The sequence below is a fragment of the Hippocampus bargibanti genome, linkage group LG09 (assembly GCF_051943395.1).
Source record: "Hippocampus bargibanti isolate YZ-2025 linkage group LG09, ASM5194339v1, whole genome shotgun sequence".
NCBI classification, from domain to species: Eukaryota; Metazoa; Chordata; class Actinopteri; order Syngnathiformes; family Syngnathidae; genus Hippocampus; species Hippocampus bargibanti.
In genome coordinates this window covers 1,537,487-1,557,500 of record NC_142742.1, presented here as the reverse complement: position 1 = coordinate 1,557,500, position 20,014 = coordinate 1,537,487, and the positions used below count along the sequence as shown (strand labels likewise).

General features: G+C 38.3%; 1 protein-coding gene across 1 annotated transcript in view; it reads left to right on the top strand.

Moving 5' to 3' along the window:
* fndc3ba (fibronectin type III domain containing 3Ba) overlaps positions 1-20,014 on the top strand; it is an 83,249-nt gene that overhangs the window by 46,899 nt on the left and 16,336 nt on the right. Inside the window, exons 5-20 of the mRNA XM_089004673.1 lie at positions 1,072-1,297; positions 1,375-1,543; positions 2,798-2,919; positions 9,976-10,034; positions 10,495-10,646; positions 11,223-11,282; positions 11,370-11,514; positions 12,685-12,738; positions 12,818-12,942; positions 14,459-14,633; positions 14,720-14,806; positions 14,918-15,053; positions 16,098-16,169; positions 16,565-16,683; positions 17,051-17,156; positions 18,919-19,091. Coding sequence (XP_088860799.1) covers positions 1,072-1,297; positions 1,375-1,543; positions 2,798-2,919; positions 9,976-10,034; positions 10,495-10,646; positions 11,223-11,282; positions 11,370-11,514; positions 12,685-12,738; positions 12,818-12,942; positions 14,459-14,633; positions 14,720-14,806; positions 14,918-15,053; positions 16,098-16,169; positions 16,565-16,683; positions 17,051-17,156; positions 18,919-19,091 — 1,980 coding nt within the window. The remainder of the gene's footprint in view (positions 1-1,071; positions 1,298-1,374; positions 1,544-2,797; positions 2,920-9,975; positions 10,035-10,494; positions 10,647-11,222; positions 11,283-11,369; positions 11,515-12,684; positions 12,739-12,817; positions 12,943-14,458; positions 14,634-14,719; positions 14,807-14,917; positions 15,054-16,097; positions 16,170-16,564; positions 16,684-17,050; positions 17,157-18,918; positions 19,092-20,014) is intronic.

Below are 20,014 nucleotides of genomic sequence, written 5' to 3'. Positions count from 1 at the left end.
GGGGAGGCTCAGTTAAGTACAGCGTGTGGTCTGCATTTTGGCCACTGATAGCCAGGGTCGTTGGCTCGCCTTGTGTGGGTGTGTGTGGGTGGGCCGAGTGTGAGCGGGAAACTCTGTCACACTTACATAAACAGTCCTGATAGGACACACACACACACACACACACACACACACACACACACACACACACACACAGGGTGTTATTGACAGATGATTTTTTTGTGTGTGTTTTTGTGTGTGTGTGTGCTCTCATTTATATGTGGTTATGGGGACAAAAACCTGTTTACACAGTCACATCCTGGGGACCATTTGACGTATGGGGACGAAAAACCTGGTCCCCATAAAGAAAACATATAAAAAAACGTTTCAGAAAGGGTGGTCCCCAGAAGTGATGATCCGAAAAGTGGTCCCCAGAAAGCATAAAAACGCATATGTGTGTGTGTGTGTGTGTGTGCTCTCATTTATATGTGGTTATGGGGACAAAAACCTGTTTACACAGTCACGTCCTGGGGACCATTTGACATATGGGGACAAAAAACCTGGTCCCCATCAAAAAACATTAAAACGTTTCAGAAAGGGTGGTCCCCAGAAAGCATAAAAACGCGTATATGTCTGTGCGTGTGTGTATGTGCTCTAATTTATATGTGGTTATGGGGACAAAAACCTGTTTACACAGTCACATCCTGGGGACCATTTGACATATGGGGACAAAAAAACCTATGTTAAAGAAAACATAAAAAAATGTTTCAGAAAGGGTGGTCCCCAGAAGTGATGATCCGAAAAGTGGTCCCCAGAAAGCATACAAACGTGTGTGTGTGTGTGTGAGTGTACATTTCGGCTATTTGTGTGTGCGGATTAGCAGTAAATATTGCATCAGGTCCACATGGAGTCATCCGGGGACTTTGGACTCTGTAAAGTAGTAAACACTGTGACAGAGTAGGGCTCATGTGTATGTGTGTGTGTGTGTGTGTGTGTGTGTGTGTGTGTGTGTGTGTGTGTGTGTGTGGGTGGAATCAACAATCAGAAATGTAGAAAATGGACAATCATCTCTGCCATGTTGTTCTACCACAGGTCCTGGAAGATACCACGGGGGTCCGGCGGGTGGTAGTGACCCCCCAGTCTCCTGAGTGCTACCCCCCATCGTACTCCCCGGCTTTATCGCCCACGCATCACCTGCCCCCCTATCTGGCCCACCCCCACTTCATCCCCAACTCGTTCTACCCGCCCGTCAGTCCCGGCGAGCTGACCCACCACCAGTACTACCAGCACCACCTCCCCCCCATGTACGGCGACCCAGGTAGGAGCCCGCCCGTCGAGCAAAGGTGCGGTCGCTAGCTTGCGAGCAGCCGCTAACTCCTTCTTCTTCCTACCCAGAAATCATGCCGGTGTTCGGCATTTCCAACTTCATCCGGGAGGAGACGTACGGGAAGCCGCAGCCCAAGAAGATGAAGGAACAGCGGCAACTGGAGCGACAGAACCGGCTCAACTCGCCGCCCTCCAACTTGTATAAGGGCAGCCTGGGCCCCGCCCACAACGGGTACAGGTGAGCCGACGCTTTTGGCTTTTGCAGCATGCGAGACTTCCAATGACATTTTTCACTTTTGATGACTTTTTGGAGTCCATTTGTGACTTGATCAGATTTATTAGGGACTTTTTTTTAAGAATCCAATCACCGTTTTGAGCTATCGATTGATGGAAATTGGCCCCAATCTGCCTCCTTCAGATTCTTGATTGTTCTCTGATTTTTCTTGCATGAAAGTAGATAATGCTTGTTATTTAATAATTTATTAAAAATATATATACATTTTAAATATAAATGTATATAATATATTTTATTTTATTAAGAAAATATTAAAATATATAAAGTATACATTTAAAAAATATATATTAAACATATAAATAATATATATATTTAAAAATATAAATGATATATATAAATATTAAAATATATACTATATATATAGTATATATAAGTATATATATATACAGTATTATACAGTATATATAAGTGTATATATATATATATATATATATATACATATATATACTCTATATATATATAGAGTATATATACGTATATATATATATACAGTATATACAAGTGTATATATATATACAGTATAGATATACAGTATGGATTGGATTGGATTGGATTGGATATGCCTTTATTAGTCTCACAGTGGAGAAATATATATATATATATATATATATAGTATATATATATATATATATATATATATATATATACAGTGTATATATATACACACAGTGTATATGTGTGTATATATATATATATATATATATATATATATATATACTGTATATATATACTTATATATAGTATATATTTTAATATTTATATATATCATTTATATTTTTATACATATATATATATATATATATATTAAATGTATATATATATACAGTAAAGTCTCGTTATATCGATATTCAAGGGAGTCCGAAAAAATATCGATATAACCGGGACTATCGATATATCCGACCCTGTTTGCATGTAATTTTCTCCGTGCGTGCATAGAAATAGTATCGATATAACCGGGACTATCGATATATCCGATATCGATATAACGAGACTTTACTGTATTAAACATATCATTGAAAAAATCTATCTAATCATAATATATTTTATTTTAAGCGCCTTTCAAAGCTATAAAATACCTATATTATCCATATTTGTTGCAGCCTCAACTGTTGTTAAAGCACGGTATAAATCAGTATGTGTTGTATTGTATTGTATATACACACATGCATGCCTACATAATGTGTTTTAAAATTGCAGCAAGTCCCACGCACCATCGCTCGGGTCAGTGGGGTCAGGCGGCGGTAGTCCGGGTAGCAAGAAACCGGACCGGCGACTTCGCAGCAGTCCACGTAACGGTGAACCGGAGGCACACCCGCAAGGTAAGACAAAATCATTGGGACACAAAAACAAACAAACATGGCGGCAAATGTGATGGGCTCAAAGTGTAAACCTCTTTATGTTTAAATTATCGGTGACCTTAAACAGCTTGAAAAGTCTTCTATGAGGGATTGTTTGGAATTGTACCGCTAGTAGCGGCTAACTGCTGAGTGTTTGTCATCTCCAACTCTCGTTTGTGTGTGAGCGACTTGTCACGTGACAGAGAAATAACCCCGGTGACCTGACTCGAACGGCCCTTTGAATACATGAAACGCACCTTGTCTTTCAAGAATGGTTGAATGCATCCCTGGGTGAGGGGACGGGAGTGGGGGCAGGGGCTTGTCTGGCTAGCCGCATAGCTGAGGTCGTCCTGGGGTGCTATCGCTTTACCCTCAGCCACAATACGCGCCTTGTTGCTGGTAGGCCCATGGTGCTTGTGCATACCTGGGCAGTCTTACTGGATGAAGGAAACTTTGTGTCATAGAAAGACGGCAGCTTTGTGTTATCAAACATGTACACACACGTGCACACACATTGGCTAAAACACACCAAGTATCTAAATATATCATGTGCACTATTGTGAAATATATTCACGAGAAAAATATGACCAAGAACCAAGGGATATTGTTGATAAAGAGCAGGGGACTCAAGACGGAGCCCTGGGGAACACCGAAACAAGCATACACACTACAATATGTGTGTCATGATAATAATAATAATAATATATTTCATTTATGAGCATAGTGTTTGTATAGGTGTGTGTTTACATTACACACACACATACGCTTGTTTTCAGGCATCGTGGGGACCTCATCAACCCCTTCCAAACAAAGTGGATGATGTGACCAAATTGAGCAAAATGGAGAAATCATCACCTTCAGAGTCTACCGGCCCTTTAAATGGTAGTTTTCATTCCTAGAATCTTATTGAATGGGAAAAAAACGGTCAATTTTTCCCAGATTCCACCTCAGTCGTCCATAGCCGGATGACAACTAATGTTTCAAAGAACCAGTCGATCTGGACGAAATGAAGAAGCGTGGTGGTGACCCTAATTAGCGAAACCCCACATTGAACGTGTTGAATTTACAAAAAATCTTGACGGAAAATATTTTTAAGAACCAGGGATGTCATTGATAAAGAGCAGGGGACCCAAGACAGAGCCCTGGGGAACACCAAAACAACCATATGCACACCCACAATATACCTAGGGTGTGTCCATAGTGTTTGTATGGGTGTGTTGCGTGTTGCTGCCGCTGCTCACCCGCAGAAAAAAAATATCCCATGACTGGCAAGTGTCCTTGAAGAGTTTTGAAAGGCGCTTATAAATGAAATGTATTATTATTATTATTTACATTACACACACGCTTGTTTTCAGGCGTCGTGAGGACCTCATCAACTCCTCCGAAACAAAGGGATCAAATTAAGCAAAATGGAGACATCATGTCCTCCCGAGTGTACCGGCCCTTTAAATGGTAGCTTTCATTCAAAGCTTCACGCCAGCATACAGCCGGTGTGCGGAACCAGATGAGCTTATGGTCGTCTGCCAGCGAAGAAGACACACATAAGCACACGTGCTCGAGGCGGGGAGGAGGGAGGGGGTGGGGGGCGTAAGAGGGGGTGGGCCCACCGCTCACACGTCGACGACGCGGTGTATTTGCGGGTCCTTGGCTGTCTCGGCCTGTCCGGGTCTCAAGGACATGATGGGGATCAGGCACAAATACTCATCCAATGCTGTGGAAGTCAACTTGTTGGGAAGTTTGAGTCGTTTCGAGTAGTAGTAGTAGTATTATTATTATTATTATTATTATTAGTAGTATTATAGTAGTAGTAGTAGTAGTAGTAGTAGTAGTAGTAGTAGTAGTAGTAGTAGTTGTTGTTGTTGTTATTTTTATCCTTATTATTATCATTATCTCATCTCATTTTCCGTACCGCTTGTTCCTCATTAGGGTCGCGGATATTATCATTATTATTATTATTATTATTATTACAGTAAAGTCTCGTTATATCGATATTCAAGGGAGTCCGAAAAAATATCGATATAACCGGGACTATCGATATATCCGATATCGATATAACGAGACTTTACTGTATTTAGGTACTGTCTAATAAAATGAAGGGAAACCATATGTTGAATTCATTAATTGTTTAATTGGTTACTCGCTAAATTTTGTGTATTGATCGTCAATGCTGCAAGAAAAAATAAATCATAATTTTAATTTCAGAGGAAAAAAAATCAATTGGGGCGCACAAAAATTGCCCCCCCCCCCCCCCAACCCTCATTGAGCAGCTGTAGCCAACATGGCAGCCTAGCTCCTCCCCAGCTCTGCGAAGGCCCCGCCCTCCTTGCCTCCAAGAAACTAGCCAAGCAGAAACAGATGTGCACCCCCCGCCCCATCTCCCCGCCGTCTTCGCTACCGCACCGTCCGTCGCGGGTTCCTAGAACCCGTCCGTCCATCCGTCCTCCTGGCAGAAACCGTCTGGCTCCGTCGCGCGGAGACCAAAGCAGATGTTCCCCACTTCGCTTTCGCCCAGTCCAACGGCAAACTGCGCCGCTTGCAAAAAAAATCACAATCCAGCCTTCTTGTTGCACATTTGGAATGTTTTGCGCACTAAATTGCACATTTTAAGCGGGGGTGCAAAAAAAAATAGCTCTCCAGAAGCCGATTGGTGAATTTATATATAATAATAATAATAATAATAATAATTTCATTTCTAAGCACCTTTCAAAACTCTCAAGGTCACTTTACTCTCACAGGATAAGTTTTCTGTGGGGGAGCAGTGGCAGCCACACGCGGCAGCATTCACTCAACCCGGAAGTAAATAGATAGAAAGCTAGCTAACCAGCTACTAGATAGCTGGTAGCCAACAGATAGCTCGCTACATAGCTAGCTAACTGGTTATATAGCAATGGCTAGCTAGATAATAATAATAATAATAATAATAATAATAACAATAATAATAATAATAATAATAATAATAATAATAATAATAATAATAATACATTTCATTTCTAAGCGCCTTTCAAAACTCTCAAGGTCACTTTACAGTCACAGGATACATGTTTATGTGGGTGAGCAGCGGCAGCCACACACGCCAGCATTCACTGAATCCGGAAGTAACTCAAATAGATAGAAAGCAAGCTAGCTAGATGATAGATAGCTGCTACTAATAATACTACTACTAATAATAATAATAATAATAATAATACAATGCATTCAGTTAGATAATACACTGAGTAGCCAGCCAGCTAGCTAGATAGCTAATAGATAGCCATCTAAACAGCTAGCTTACAGGTAGCTAGCCAGCTGGCTAGATAGCGAATAGTAAGGCAGCAAGCCAGCTAGATATCTAATCGATGGCAATTTAGCATCCCCCGACTCATTAAAGCCAAAAAAAACGGATAAAACTTCATTTTCTCTTTCCGTGATGTCATCTTCATTAGCCGCACTCACCTTTTGACCAAATCATGACTCACAAACATCCAACTCCCCCGATTTTTCCTCCTTCCTTTATTTGGCTATGCATCGCCATGGTGATAATCTCATCGCCGCCGTTGTTGAGTTCTCCGCGCTTCCCACGGTTTCCAAATAGGGCGATGCGCAAGAAAAGGGGGCGTACAGGGGGTCAGATGAGGAAATATGGCAGAAAAATGATGACATCATGCGTGAAGTCATCTGAGGATGGCTGTTCATGCCAATCACGGTGCGAGTGACCCCCTTTTCCGTGTCAAGTGGGCTGCAGCTGGCTTGAGTGTGTGAGTGTGAGTGAGGAAACCTGGTTGGGTGGGGTCCTATGGCCGAGCATTCTGTTTATGTCTCTTCTTCCAGATGGTAAATAGAATCCTCTAGGGAAGAAAAAAAACGCATCCCAGCAAGTACAGACTCCATAAATCCCCATTAGATGAGTCTGTTTTTTTGCTGAGGATAAAGAATATATGCTTGTTTATGTTCAATAATCTGCCTGGATGGAATATGTCGTTCGGATACCAGTCGCTTCAAGGGTTGTTTCACGGCAATGTTAAATGTTAGCTTGTCAATGCGGTTTTCCATTTGCCGTTAGCATGTAGCCGGCGGGGTCAATCCCAAGGCCGAGTTTGGTTGTTGGCAATGCACGCCATTTAATGCTTTTTGTTTTGGCTTTGGAGAGCAGGCAGCTTTTGAAAATGGTTATCTATCTATCTATCTATCTATCTATCTATCTATCTATCTATCTATCTATCTATCTATCTATCTATCTATCTATCTATCTATCTATCTATCTATCTATCTATCTATCTATCTATCTATCTAGATACATATGTATGTATTTATTTATTTATAAATTACTTGCAATGTTTCTGCCAATATTTATGTCACAACTTCTTTCTTCACTTTTATAAATCTTGACCGTATAATGTGGAAGAATACGATTGAAGTTACAATAAAAATAATAATAATAATAATAATAATAATTAAATAATTAAATAAAATAATTCAGCATTAGTAAAAATGTATTAAAAATATGTAATGCCGTAATATAATATAATATAATATAATATAATATAATATAATATAAATTTAATGTGAAGAAAAATAATCTGTCTAGATTATTAAAGATGACATTTAAAATTTTATGTATTTACATTTCTGAGTTTTGTAATTGCATTTCAAATCTTTACTTTTTTACGTCGTAGTTAAATAAATCATCAATCAAATAATTCTGAAATAATAAAAATGGAAAAAAGTAATGCAATAATTAATATATAATAATGTATATATAATACAAATAATAATAATCTAAACTAATTAAATGTATAATATAATATAATATAATATAATATAATATAATATAAATGTAATATAACATAAATTTAATATGAATAAAACAATAATCTGTCTAGGTGACATTTAACATGTTGACACATCTGAGTTTTGTCATGATATTAAGTGACCAAAAAACATATTTTAGCACTTTTTTTTTTATCAACAAACATTTTTATCACTAAAAATTTGTATTTTTTCAAGTTTCCAAATAATAATAAATAAATAGACAAATAAATACATACAATAAATCAAAATAAGTAAATAAATAGCTACATAAATAAACATAAGAAAAAAAAATAATAATAAATAAATACATTAATAAATTAATAAATAAATAGATTGGTGATGATGATGATGGATGGATTTGCCTTTATTAGTCTCACAGTGGAGAAATGTACATTTCACAGCAGCAAAGTGATGAAAGGAATGAAAGTAGAAAAACAAAATACATGAGCTGCTGGAAAGGCAGCCACTCTCGCGGCCCCGTCTTGAAGTCAAAAGAACAACAAAAAAAGAAATAACAAATAATATGACAACACAAAGTGCGTCAAGATGTGTGCCAACAATCACCATAGCAACCACGTGTGCGTGGATGTGTGTTTATGCGTGTGTGTGTGCTCACCATGCAGTCACCCCCCACCTTGCTCACACCTCATTCCTCATCCCTTTGAGTGCTTTTGTTCTCCCGTGATTAGAGGCCGCCAAAGATGACAATCTATCTCACTTTTTTCCACATGGCGCGTTTGCGCGCCCTCCGCTGCATTTTTCACATTTTTTCCTCTCCCCTCTCCCCCCTCCCTGGCTCTTTCCCCCCTCCCCCTTCAGGCCTTAAAGGTCTTTTTCTGTCCCGGCGCAGACAGAACGCAGGCCGTCATTCTGCAGGAATGTGACCTCCTCGTCTTCATTTTTTTTTTTAAACACACACGCGCGCACGCACACACACGCGCATACAGTGTGTGAGGCTAGCCGCAGACAAGATGTCGTTGTTGTCCGTCATTCCTGTGTGATGGTGCATCCAACTTCCACGAGATGTTTTATTTTATTTTATTTTATTTTATTTTATTGTGTATTTTATCTTTTATCTTTTATATTTTATATTTTATATTTTATATTTTATATTTTATATTTTATATTTTATATTTCATAGTTTTTAGTTTTTAGTTTATAGTTTATAGTTTTCTGTTTTCTGTTTTTTTTTTTTAATCTTTTATCTTTTATAATTTTTTTAATTTTTTTTTTTTTAATTTTTATTTTATATTTTGTATTTTATATTTTATTGAGGTGATAGTGGTGGGGGTTCCCCCCCACCCCCACCGTCATTTCTTCTTTCCGGTGGAGTGGATTTGCAGTAGTCAGGAAGTCGGTCACATGCTGCTGAGTGAGATATTTGTGGATGAAACAGTCATGCTTTAAAAATGTAAAATAAACAAGCACACAAGTACACACAAAAAAAAAAAAAAAAAACATGCATCACGGTCTGATCGTTGTCACGCAATTTATATAAAAAAAAAAAGACAAATCAAAATTTCAGCATGTGAGGAATTATCATTGGATTAAAATCACAACTCAAAAAATGTCCTGTTTTAAATATTTGCAGAGTAAAAATTTGGTGTGTACCGGTCTGATATGGAAATTTGATATCGGTCCAATATCAACTGAAAACAAAACAGTATCAGCCTACACTTAAAATCTCCGACATGAGAGCTCATATGCAAATAGTCCATTTAAAGGACAACCGACGTCTCCCGACAAGTTGTGTCCATCATTTGTAAAATGGCTTCAAATGATTTCTACTGAGCGTATTTGACAAAGATTCCACCGCATATAGCTATATTTTACGTTTTAAGACTCGCGCTGAATATTCAGGAAGTCTTGTTTTTGAGTTGGTGACGAGTCCGTACGTGACGTCACTAAAGGAACGCCCCTGACCCAAAAAAAAAGACACATTGTAGCGGTCCTTCCATCACGTCAATGTATTTTGCTGTACTTATTTGGTCGTGTTGCACCAAAAAGAGCCAGAAGAGGGCGACCAAGCTCCATGGAAGTACTTGATACCTTTACATATCATGGAAATATTTTTTATCTCAAGTCAAAAAAAAGATCCAATTATTTTAAAATATTTTCTTTTTTTCCATTTTTTAATGGGATCTAAAAATCTAAATTAACACTTGAATTGTTTTTTTTTAAAACACTGACATCATATTTTGACTTAGTAAACTTTATTGGTATGTTTTTTTTCCCCCCCTCCTTCTCCAGATCACGACTCAGAGACCAAACGTGTTCAAGACTTGTTGTCTACAATCGACAAACCACAGGTTAGTGCGCCCATTTTTCGACACACACATTCGGTCTTTGTCTCATGCTTTTCTGTGGTGCTTTATTTTTCCATGTTTCGGTAGTTAACGTGAAAATCAGATGCTTCGAATTTAGCGGGAAAGAAAATAAAGAGGTCACTTGGCTTCTTAAAAAAAAAAAGTGGCAGTACTCTGAACGGCCACACGAGTGCAGCATCCGCATATGCTTTCCCAAAGTAGAGGGGTGTGCAAACTATTCTGCAGCATGAAAAATACAATAAAAAAACGTGACATCTAAAGCTAACATTTCCTCATCTTTATTTTAACCTTGATAAATTAATAATAACAAAAAAATGAAAAAAAAATGTCTGGTGGCAAAAAAAAAAAAAAAAAAAAAAGAATTTAAATCGTCCTCTGTTTCATTACATTAAAAATGAAATCATCCCCCTGTCAAATTCCTCATTTTATTCTTTCTCGGTAGGTGTCTAATCTGCAGGCCCGAGCCGTGCGTCTCTGTTGGGCGCCCCCCGCTGGCCTGATGAGCCGGCACGGCAACGGTATGCCCGTGTCGTGCTCCTACGAAGTGTCCCTCTCGGAAAAAGGACGAGATGGCAAGTTTCGCCTCATCTACAGGTAAACAGAAGCAAAAAAATGCATAAAAAGACGACATTTTGAAATGTTTAATATGTATATATATATATATATATGATACATTTCATATAAATATGATGTGTTTTGATCTGTAAAAATGGCGAGTGGTTCAAACAGCAGCCATTTTTAGACAAAATCCTATTTACAGGCTTTTCCACAGCCCAAAAAATATTTTTAAAATAAACACATACATAAATAAATCCAAAAAACACACTATTGTCATCAGAAAAAAAATCTCAAATTTAGCTGAAACAGATGCATTGAAAAACAGTTTCTTTTTAGCCAAATAGATTTCAGACCAATCTAAATAAAAATCATATTAAATATAATAAATATTTAATATTTTCTAGCTAATAGATATCAAGCTAGATAGCTAGCGAGCCAGCCAGATAGCTAATAGAGTGTTAATAAGATTGTGTCCAAAAATGGCAGCTTTTTTTTCACCATTCGCCATTCTTACAGACAAAGACAAACTTTTTTTTTTTAAATGATTATGATTATGATTAGGATTAATTGATTACGGCATTTTCATCCTTCTTTTTTCTCACTGTTCCAAAGCGGTGAAGAACTCGAGTATCATCTGAAAGATCTTAGGCCAGCGACCGACTACCACGTACGGTAGGTGCTCTATTCTCCTCACTTTTAAACCTCAAAAACCTGACCTTTGACCTTTGCGACCCCTCCCCCCTCCTGTTTTGCCATCAGGGTGTGCGCCACCTACAACTCGGTGCGCGGCTCGTGCTCGGAGGCGTGCACGTTCACCACGCATTGCAGCGTCAGCGTTCCCGACGTCCCGCTTGCCCCCAAGCTTTCCCACCGCACCAAAAGCACCCTCACTTTACAGTGGAAGGTACGTACGCCCGATTTCTTTCCGCACTGTCAAAGTATCCGTCGCTCGTTTTTGACGCAAAGATTACCGTATTTCCCGGTGTATAAGGCGCACCCAAAAGCCTTGGTTTTCTTCAAAACATGACCATGTGCCTTATACGCTTGAGCGCCTTATATATACCTAGCTAGCTAGCTTTTTTCTATCTATTAGCTGTCTAACTACCTTGCTTGCTATCTATTAGCTAGCTAGCTAACTTGATCTATTTGAGTTATTACGGGTTGAGTGAACGCTGGCGCAGGTGGCTGTCGCTGCTCACCTGCAGAAAAACTGACCCTGTGACTGTCAAGTGACCTTGAGAGTTTTGAAAGGCGCTTGTTATTATATTATTATTATTATTATCATCGTTATCATCGTTATAGTTATTCTCATTATTATCATTATTAGTATTATTAGTATTATTATTATTTTTATTAGTATAGTGCTTCAACAACAGCTGAAGCTGGAACATAATAACATTCCATTTCATTTCTAAGCGCCTTTCAAAACTCTCAAGGTCACTTTACAGGCACAAGATCCGTTTTTTTTTCTGAGGGTGAGCAGTGGCAGCCACACGCGCCAGCGTTCACTCAACCCAGAAGTAACTCAAATAGATAGCAAGCTAGCTCGCTATTGAATAGATAATAATAATAATAATAATAATAATAATAATAATAATAATAATACATTTAATTCCAAAGCTTCTTTCAAAACTCTCAAGGACTAGCGAATAGATAGCTAATAGCTAGCAAATAGATAGCCGACAGCTAGCGAATAGATAGCTAATAGCTAGCAAATAGATAGCCAACAGCTAGCGAATAGATAGCTAATCGCTAGCAAATAGATAGCAAATAGATAGCTAATAGCTAGCTATTAGCGAGCAAATAGATAGCTATTAGCTATATCAAAGAGTTGCATGTTCTGTTGCCACAAGTGGACACAAGCCAGTGTCTTATTATGCCGGCCCCAAGCGCTAACATGGACAATAGGCAAATGCCGACCCCCCTCGTGGAAGGGGAAAAAAAAACATTGCCAGAGGTCTGACCAGCGCTTTATCGGCAAGAAAAAACCCCAGACCCGAATACATTTGTGAATGTCAGCGAATGAGTTAAAACGTCAACATGTCTCATGTGTTTGTTATGTCATCACTATCAGCCGCCAGGCGACAACGGATCCAAAATCACAAACTACCTTCTTGAGTGGGATGAGGTCAGAATTTTTTTGTTTACCCTCCCCCACCCCCAAAAAAAGGTGACCGTGAATTAACCCTGTGCTCGTTTGTATGCAGGGGAAGAAAAACAGCGTGTTCCGGGAATGTTACTTCGGGAGCCAGCGACATTGTAAGCTAACGCGGCTGTTCCCCGCCTGCGCTTACACTTTCAGGGTAGCGGCGCACAACGACATCGGCACAAGGTAACCATGACCACCACCAAAAAAAAAAAGACATGTGGGTGGAATAAATATTTGAAAAGTTGAGCAAAATTACCAGATTTTCAGGTGCTTAAGGCCCACCCAAAAGTCTTCATTTATAATAATAATAATAATAATAATAACAAAAACAACAGCAACAGCAGTAGTAGTAGCGGTAGTAGCGGTAGTAGCAGTAGTAGTAGTAGTAGTAGTAGTAGTAGTAACAGTAGTAGTAGTAGTAGTAGTAGTAATAGCAATGGCAGTATTAACAGCAGTAGTAGCGGTAGTAGCAGTAGTAGTAGTAGTAACAGTAGTATTAGTAGTAGTAATAGCAGTAAAAGGCTGTAGTAATAGCAATAGTAATAGCAGTAGTAATAGCAGTAGTAATAGCAATAGAAATAGCAATAGTAATAGTAATAGTAATAGCAATAATAGCAGTAGTAGTAGCAGTAGTAGCGGTCGTAGCAGTAGTAGCGGTAGTAGCAGTAGTAGTAGTAGTAACAGCAGTAGTAGTAGTAGTAGTAATAGCAATAGCAGTAATAGCAGTAATAAGGCGGTATTAACAGCAGTAGTAGCAGTAGTAGCGGTAGTAGCAGTAACAGTAGTAGTAGTAACAGTAGTATTAATAGTAGTAATAACAGTAAAAGGCTGTATTAATAGCAATAGTAATAGGAGTAGTAATAGCAATAGTATTAGCAATAGAAATAGTAATAGTAATAGCAGTAATAGCAGTAGTAGTAGCAGTAGTAGCGGTCATAGCAGTAGCAGCGGTAGTAGGAGTAGCAGTAGTAGTAGTAACGGTAGTAATAATAATAAATTTAATTTCTAAGCGCCTTTCAAAACTGTCACGGTCAACGTCCAGTCACTGGATTTTTCTGCGGGTGAGCAGCGGCAGCCACACGCGCCACCGTTCACTAAACCCGGAACAACTCAAATAGATAGAAAGCTAGCCCAGCTAGCTAATAGCTATCTAACAGATATCTAGCTAACCAGAGAGCTAACAGATAGCGAATAGATAACTAGTTAGGTAGCCAGCTAAATAGCTAACCAGATAGCTAATAGACAGCCAGAAAGCCACCCCTGCCTGAGACTCTCTTCTTTTATCTGAAAAAAAAAAGTTAATTCCTAAAGTATATGGGTCTGGAGTTATCTGAGTTTGAAATGTGGGGCAGATGTACAAAATACAATACATATTGATTTATATAGCGCTTTAATAATAGCTGAAGCTGGAACAAAGCGCTAACGTGGAAAAAGGGAAATGCTGCCCCCTTGTGGAAAAGAAAAAAAATTGCCAGAGGCCATTGCCAGAGGCCATGGCCAGCGCTTTATCAGCACCCAAACAAGAAGAACAAATTGGGGAATGGCGCTCCACGTCATATTTTCAATTCCCGAATAAATTTGGGAATGGCAGCGAATGAGTTAATTGATGGATGAAATTTGTTTGAAGTCCGTCCGTCTCTTTTCAAAATGTATTCATTTTTCAAATTTCTATGTCCTATTTTTTGTTCCCATTTTCCAGCGGCTTCAGTTCGGAGGCGGTGTTCTACACCATGGGCACGTTGCCCGCCTTGCCTATGGCGCCGCGTCTGATGAGGGCCGGCGTGTCCTGGGTCACCTTGGAGTGGGGGCGGCCCGAGGGCAACCCGGGCGAGGAGCAGCTCAAATACACTCTGGAGATCCAGGAAGACAACAGCGTGAGTGGCGTGCTCTTAGTTTCACACGGAAACACGTTTAAAAAAAGGGTGTACGCTCACAAACCCCCTGCGCCCTCCCCTGGCAGGGAGCGGAATTTCACCCGAAGTACACTGGAGAAAACTTGACCTGTACTGTACAAGGCCTGAAGAGGAGCACGCAGTATAAATTCAGGGTGAGCGGATTTCACACGGAGACACTGCAAACATTGAATTGTGTAATAATAATAATAATAAATAATACATTTGATTTCTAAGCGCCTTTCTAAACTCATTTCCTCCACCAGCTGATTGCGTCAAACGTTGAGGGCAAAAGCAGTCCGAGCGAGGTGCTGGTGTGCACCACCAATCCCGACAAGCCGGGGCCGCCGTCCACGCCGTGCGTCGTGGCGTCCACGCCTTACGCCCTCACCGTCACATGGGGTGAGGCCTTCTTTATTTCCAGATAGGAAAGTGAAAATGAATCCATCCTACACAATATTTATTTATCATAATAATAATTATAATAACAATAATCATGAACTTTACAGTCATACTCGCGAGCCTCATCCTAGCTAGCCTCATGTTTAATGAGGATCATATTTATCAGGATGATTTTGAAATAATTCCCTTGTACTGCCTTGGCATTTATTCAGATTATATGTATATATATATATATATATATATATATATATATATATATATATATATATATATATATATATATATATATATATATATATAATGTATTTATTACTTTAATATATATATATTTTTCCGATTATTGGCGGGTATGAGTACTAATTTTTTTCTTTTTTTTTAGATTGTTTTCTTTTTTCAATGGCAATTAATTTTCATTTTTATTTTGAAATGAATATTTTAATTTCATCAAAATGTTCTTATATTTTGATTATATATATTAATATATATATATATATATATGTAGATGTAGATGTAGATCGATGAACTCAAAATTCTGTGCGTCCTGCAATTTGAGTGACAATGACAAAAACTGGCATTGAAGTTAACACATTTTTTTGCACTTTGTCTGGCAGTGAATGAGTTAAAACAAAAAAAAAAATCTGAATTTTTGCAAATGGCAACAATTAATTTGGAGTATTTTAATGCCGGCAAATGAAACATTTGCAATTTAATTTCAAATTGATGAATAAGAACACGAAAAGGAACATTGTTACATAGTTATATATGGGGCGGGGGTGTATTATTATTATTATTATTATTATTATTATTATTATTATTATTATTATTATTATTATTATTATTTATTTATTTATTTTTTATCATAACCCATTTATTCAAGCAGGTGTCCAAAATGTGTCCGGGTGTCGACACTTCATCTGAATTCGGGCAAATGTTAATGAGGCGGCCGTCAATTGAAAGGAGACGTATCTTGTTGTTATGGAAACGCGAGATGAGGATGCCTGGCGGCGAAGTGACGTTGTCTCTCTGCTCTCCTCTTCTCGTCAGATCCCCCGCAGGACAACGGCGGCTCCGAAGCGCTCACGTATTTGTTGGAGATTAGCGAGGGATGCTCGCAAGGTACCATTTAGTTTGGAGTCATTGTGTGTGTGTGCGTGTGCGTGTGTGTGTGTGTGTGTGTGTGTGTGTGTGTGTGTGTGTGTGTGTGTGTGTGTGTGTGTCAAAAGCAGTCACATAAGCTAAAATAAAATCTTACATTAAGTCCTCCTTGCCAGTAGTTGGCGCTATAGTGTGGTGCTTTTGCTCTTTGGTCACAAATAATAATAATAATAAAACATTTCATTTATAAGCGTGTTTCAAAAAATAGTCACTGTTTTATGTACAAAATGTAATTTAATTTATTTTGTTATTATTATTATTATTATTATTAATATCATTATTATTAATGTTTTTGTCTATGTCTTAAATTAAATTTAATATTTGAATCACACTAGAACATTCAATCTTGTGTCTAGCCGACCAATGGGAGGTGGCGTACAGCGGGCCGGCCACAGAGTGCGTGTGCGAGCGCCTGTCCCCGGGCAGCATGTACAGCCTGCGCGTCTGCAGCATCACCACCGGGGGGCACAGTCAGGTACTCTCTTCTTAAAAACGAGCCTTTCCGAAAATACATGATGGTCATTCTCGCTTCGGCTAACGCGCCAAATCAATCGCATCTACCCAGGAGTCATTTGATCCTGTCTGTGTTGCTGCGTTGCAGCACCGTTTGTGTTCAAATAACCATTTGTAACGATTGCGCATCGGCGCTACTTTTGTTAGCCTGTGGATAGGGTTTAGCATTATATTTTCGCATTATGCTAGCGGACCTTCACCTGGACATTTTTATCGGCCACTCAACATGAATAATCCAGCCATTGATACTCCGACAAATTGTCAATATTTATTTATTATTTTTATAGTTTATATTTATATCGATTTATTTTTATCATATCTTGCTCAAGTGCACTGTTGGCGTTCCGGTGCGCACGCTAAGCGTTCCTCCCGGAGCCTGCCAGCCGCCGAGAATTGTGGGTAAAGCCAAGCACAAGGAGGTCCAATTAGAATGGGGTGAGTAAACACACACACACGCACACATATTCCTGTTTCATTGGTTTTGTGAGGTCCGGATAACTCCAGGTAAGGAGTGAGGACCACCGATGCTGATAAGTTTAGAGTAGATCATTGTGAAACACACATACAAACACACACACACACACACGCGCACACACACATGCAAACACACACACACACAGATTCCTGTTTCAATGGTTTGGTGAGGTCCAGATAATTCCAAATAGGGAGTGAGGACCACCGTTGCTGATATGTTTAGAGGAGAACTAGTGTGACATTTGAAGACTAAATGTCACCCCATTTCCCACTTCAACTTCTTTCAAAACAAAGCAATAAAAAGTGGACTTGAAACTGAAATAATAGCAGGAGTGAGGTTTCTGAATGGATACATTCAAAGTCCTCACCCCTGTAGTGAATGTGGCTAAAATATAGTTTTACTCTTAGTGGTATGAACTTTTTCCTCTCATTAACCACGCACACATACACGTAAACACACACACAGTGAGTAAAAAGTGTGTGTATCCAAATGAAATGAAAATACGCACCAAAAAAATCATTTTGGGTGAATTTGTGAGGCCCTCTCTGAAACTTTAACAGATGCATATATAGACCCTCTAGTAGCCTTTAGAATGAAAAACTTGTGAGGACCGGCCAAAAGGTCCTCACTTGTCAAAAATGTCCTCACTACGTATGGTATATGGTATATGGTATAAAACAGGGGTGTCAAACTCATTTCACATGGTGGGCCATATATGGGCTCGGTAGATGGCAAGTGGGCCGGACCATTAAAATTATACCATACATGCTATAAATAACCAAATATCATTCCTTCAATACTGAAACTTGTTGAAAACACACCAAACACAAAGGTTTCCCATGCATCTCTGTAAAAAAAAAAAAAATATGACACGGTCAATTTTTCATTGAAAATTCTGCACTCCTTATCTACTTTTCCCCGTTTGGATAATGACATTTTGGTGTTGAAACCGCTGTTTTCTTCCACGTTGATCGAAACAGCACCACTCTACCCCCTAGTGGACAATCATTGAATTGTACGTCATTAAAAATATGAATTCCATGTCGTTTTTTGCATTTTTTTTCCATTTTAAATTATTCCGCGGGCCCGATCAAACCTCTTTGGGGGCCGGTCCCGGCCCGCGGGCCGTATATTTGACACCACTGGTATAAAATGTTAATGGTCCTCACAGGACTAGTCATACAAACACACTCACACAGACAGATTGTTTAGAGGCTTGATTATTTGTGATTGATTGGTGCGAGGCGGCTTAATCACCCTGTGGCTGCCTGTTAGCATTTTCCCGGCCCACCCTAATGGACCCCTCGCTCAAAGGAGGCTTGACGCTTAATCGAGACTCCATTAAAAAAAAACCTATTAGCCTTCGGCTAGCTGCCCGCCGCATCTCCGCACTGGCTATTTTCCGAGAATTGAACGCAGCTCGCAAAGATCTCCTTTTAGCCGGTTTTCTTAATGACGGGTCGAGTTGGAGTAGATGTCCGCAATTAAGCGTTGACCTACGTTGCTCTTCTACTCTCGTTTTAGCGAGCTAAAACGAGAGTAACGGTGGGGCTCTGGAGGGAACGCCCTCCACGCCTGCCAGACACTGAAAAACAAACAGGACAAAAACAACACCATTTTTTTTCATTATTATTATGTATTTTTTTATGTACGAATTTTTAGCATTAGCATATTTTCCCATGATTATTTATGATTAATTTTTGGGTGTCATTCATTACACAGATTCCCCCGCTGCGACGGGTGCGAGCGAGGCATACGTGTTCAACCTGGAGATGAGCGAGGGTGACGCCCAGCCGGCCCAAGTCTTCCACGGGCCGGAGCTGCAGTGCACTGTGGGTAGTCTGCTACCCGGCGCCACCTACAGTTTCCGGATCAGGGCTGCCAACGAGGCTGGGGTGAGCGAAAAGATTGAGCAAAAATGTTTTATACATTTTTTTTTTAAAGAGAGGACCTAAAGAATAAGGATTTGTTTATTTATTTATGTATATTTGTATTTATTTATTCATGTATCGAATATTTATTCATATATCATGGTCGATTTATTTGTCATCTATTTATGTATCTGGTTGTTTATTTATTAGTTTATTTATTTATTTAGCGATTTGTGTATCTGTTATCTATGTATTTATGTATTGATGTATGTATTTATGTATGTACTTTTTTATTTGTTTGCTTGTTTATTCGTTTGATTTCTTTCGTTATTTATTTATTTACCTATTTATTTGTTGCCTATTTATTTATATTTATTTATTCATGTATTCCATTATTTATTTATTTGCTTGATTTTTGTTATTTGTTGATCTATTATTTGTTTATTTGTCATCCATTTATTTATCTGGTTGTTTATTTATTTATTTATTTATTTATTTATTTATTTATCGATTTGTTTATCTGTTATCTCTGTATTTATTTATTTATTTATGTATTTATGTATTGATTTATGTATGTACTTATTTATTTGTGTGCTTGTTTATTCGGTTGATTTCTTTCGTTATTTATTTGTTTACCTATTTATTTGTTGCCTATTTATTTATCTCTTGGTTTATTTATTTGTTTATTCGGTTGATTTCTTTCATTATTTATGTATATATTTATTTATGTATATATTTATTTATTTGTTGTCTATGTATTTATCTGTTCATTTATTTATTTATTTATGTTTTTGTTTATCTTTTTGTTTATTTGTTTATTTATTGATGTGCTTATTTGTTTGTTTGTTTATTGGTTGATTTCTTTCGTTATTTATTTATCTATGTATTTGTTGGCTAGTTATTTTCTGTTTATTCATTTATTTATTTATTTATTTTTCAATGTATTT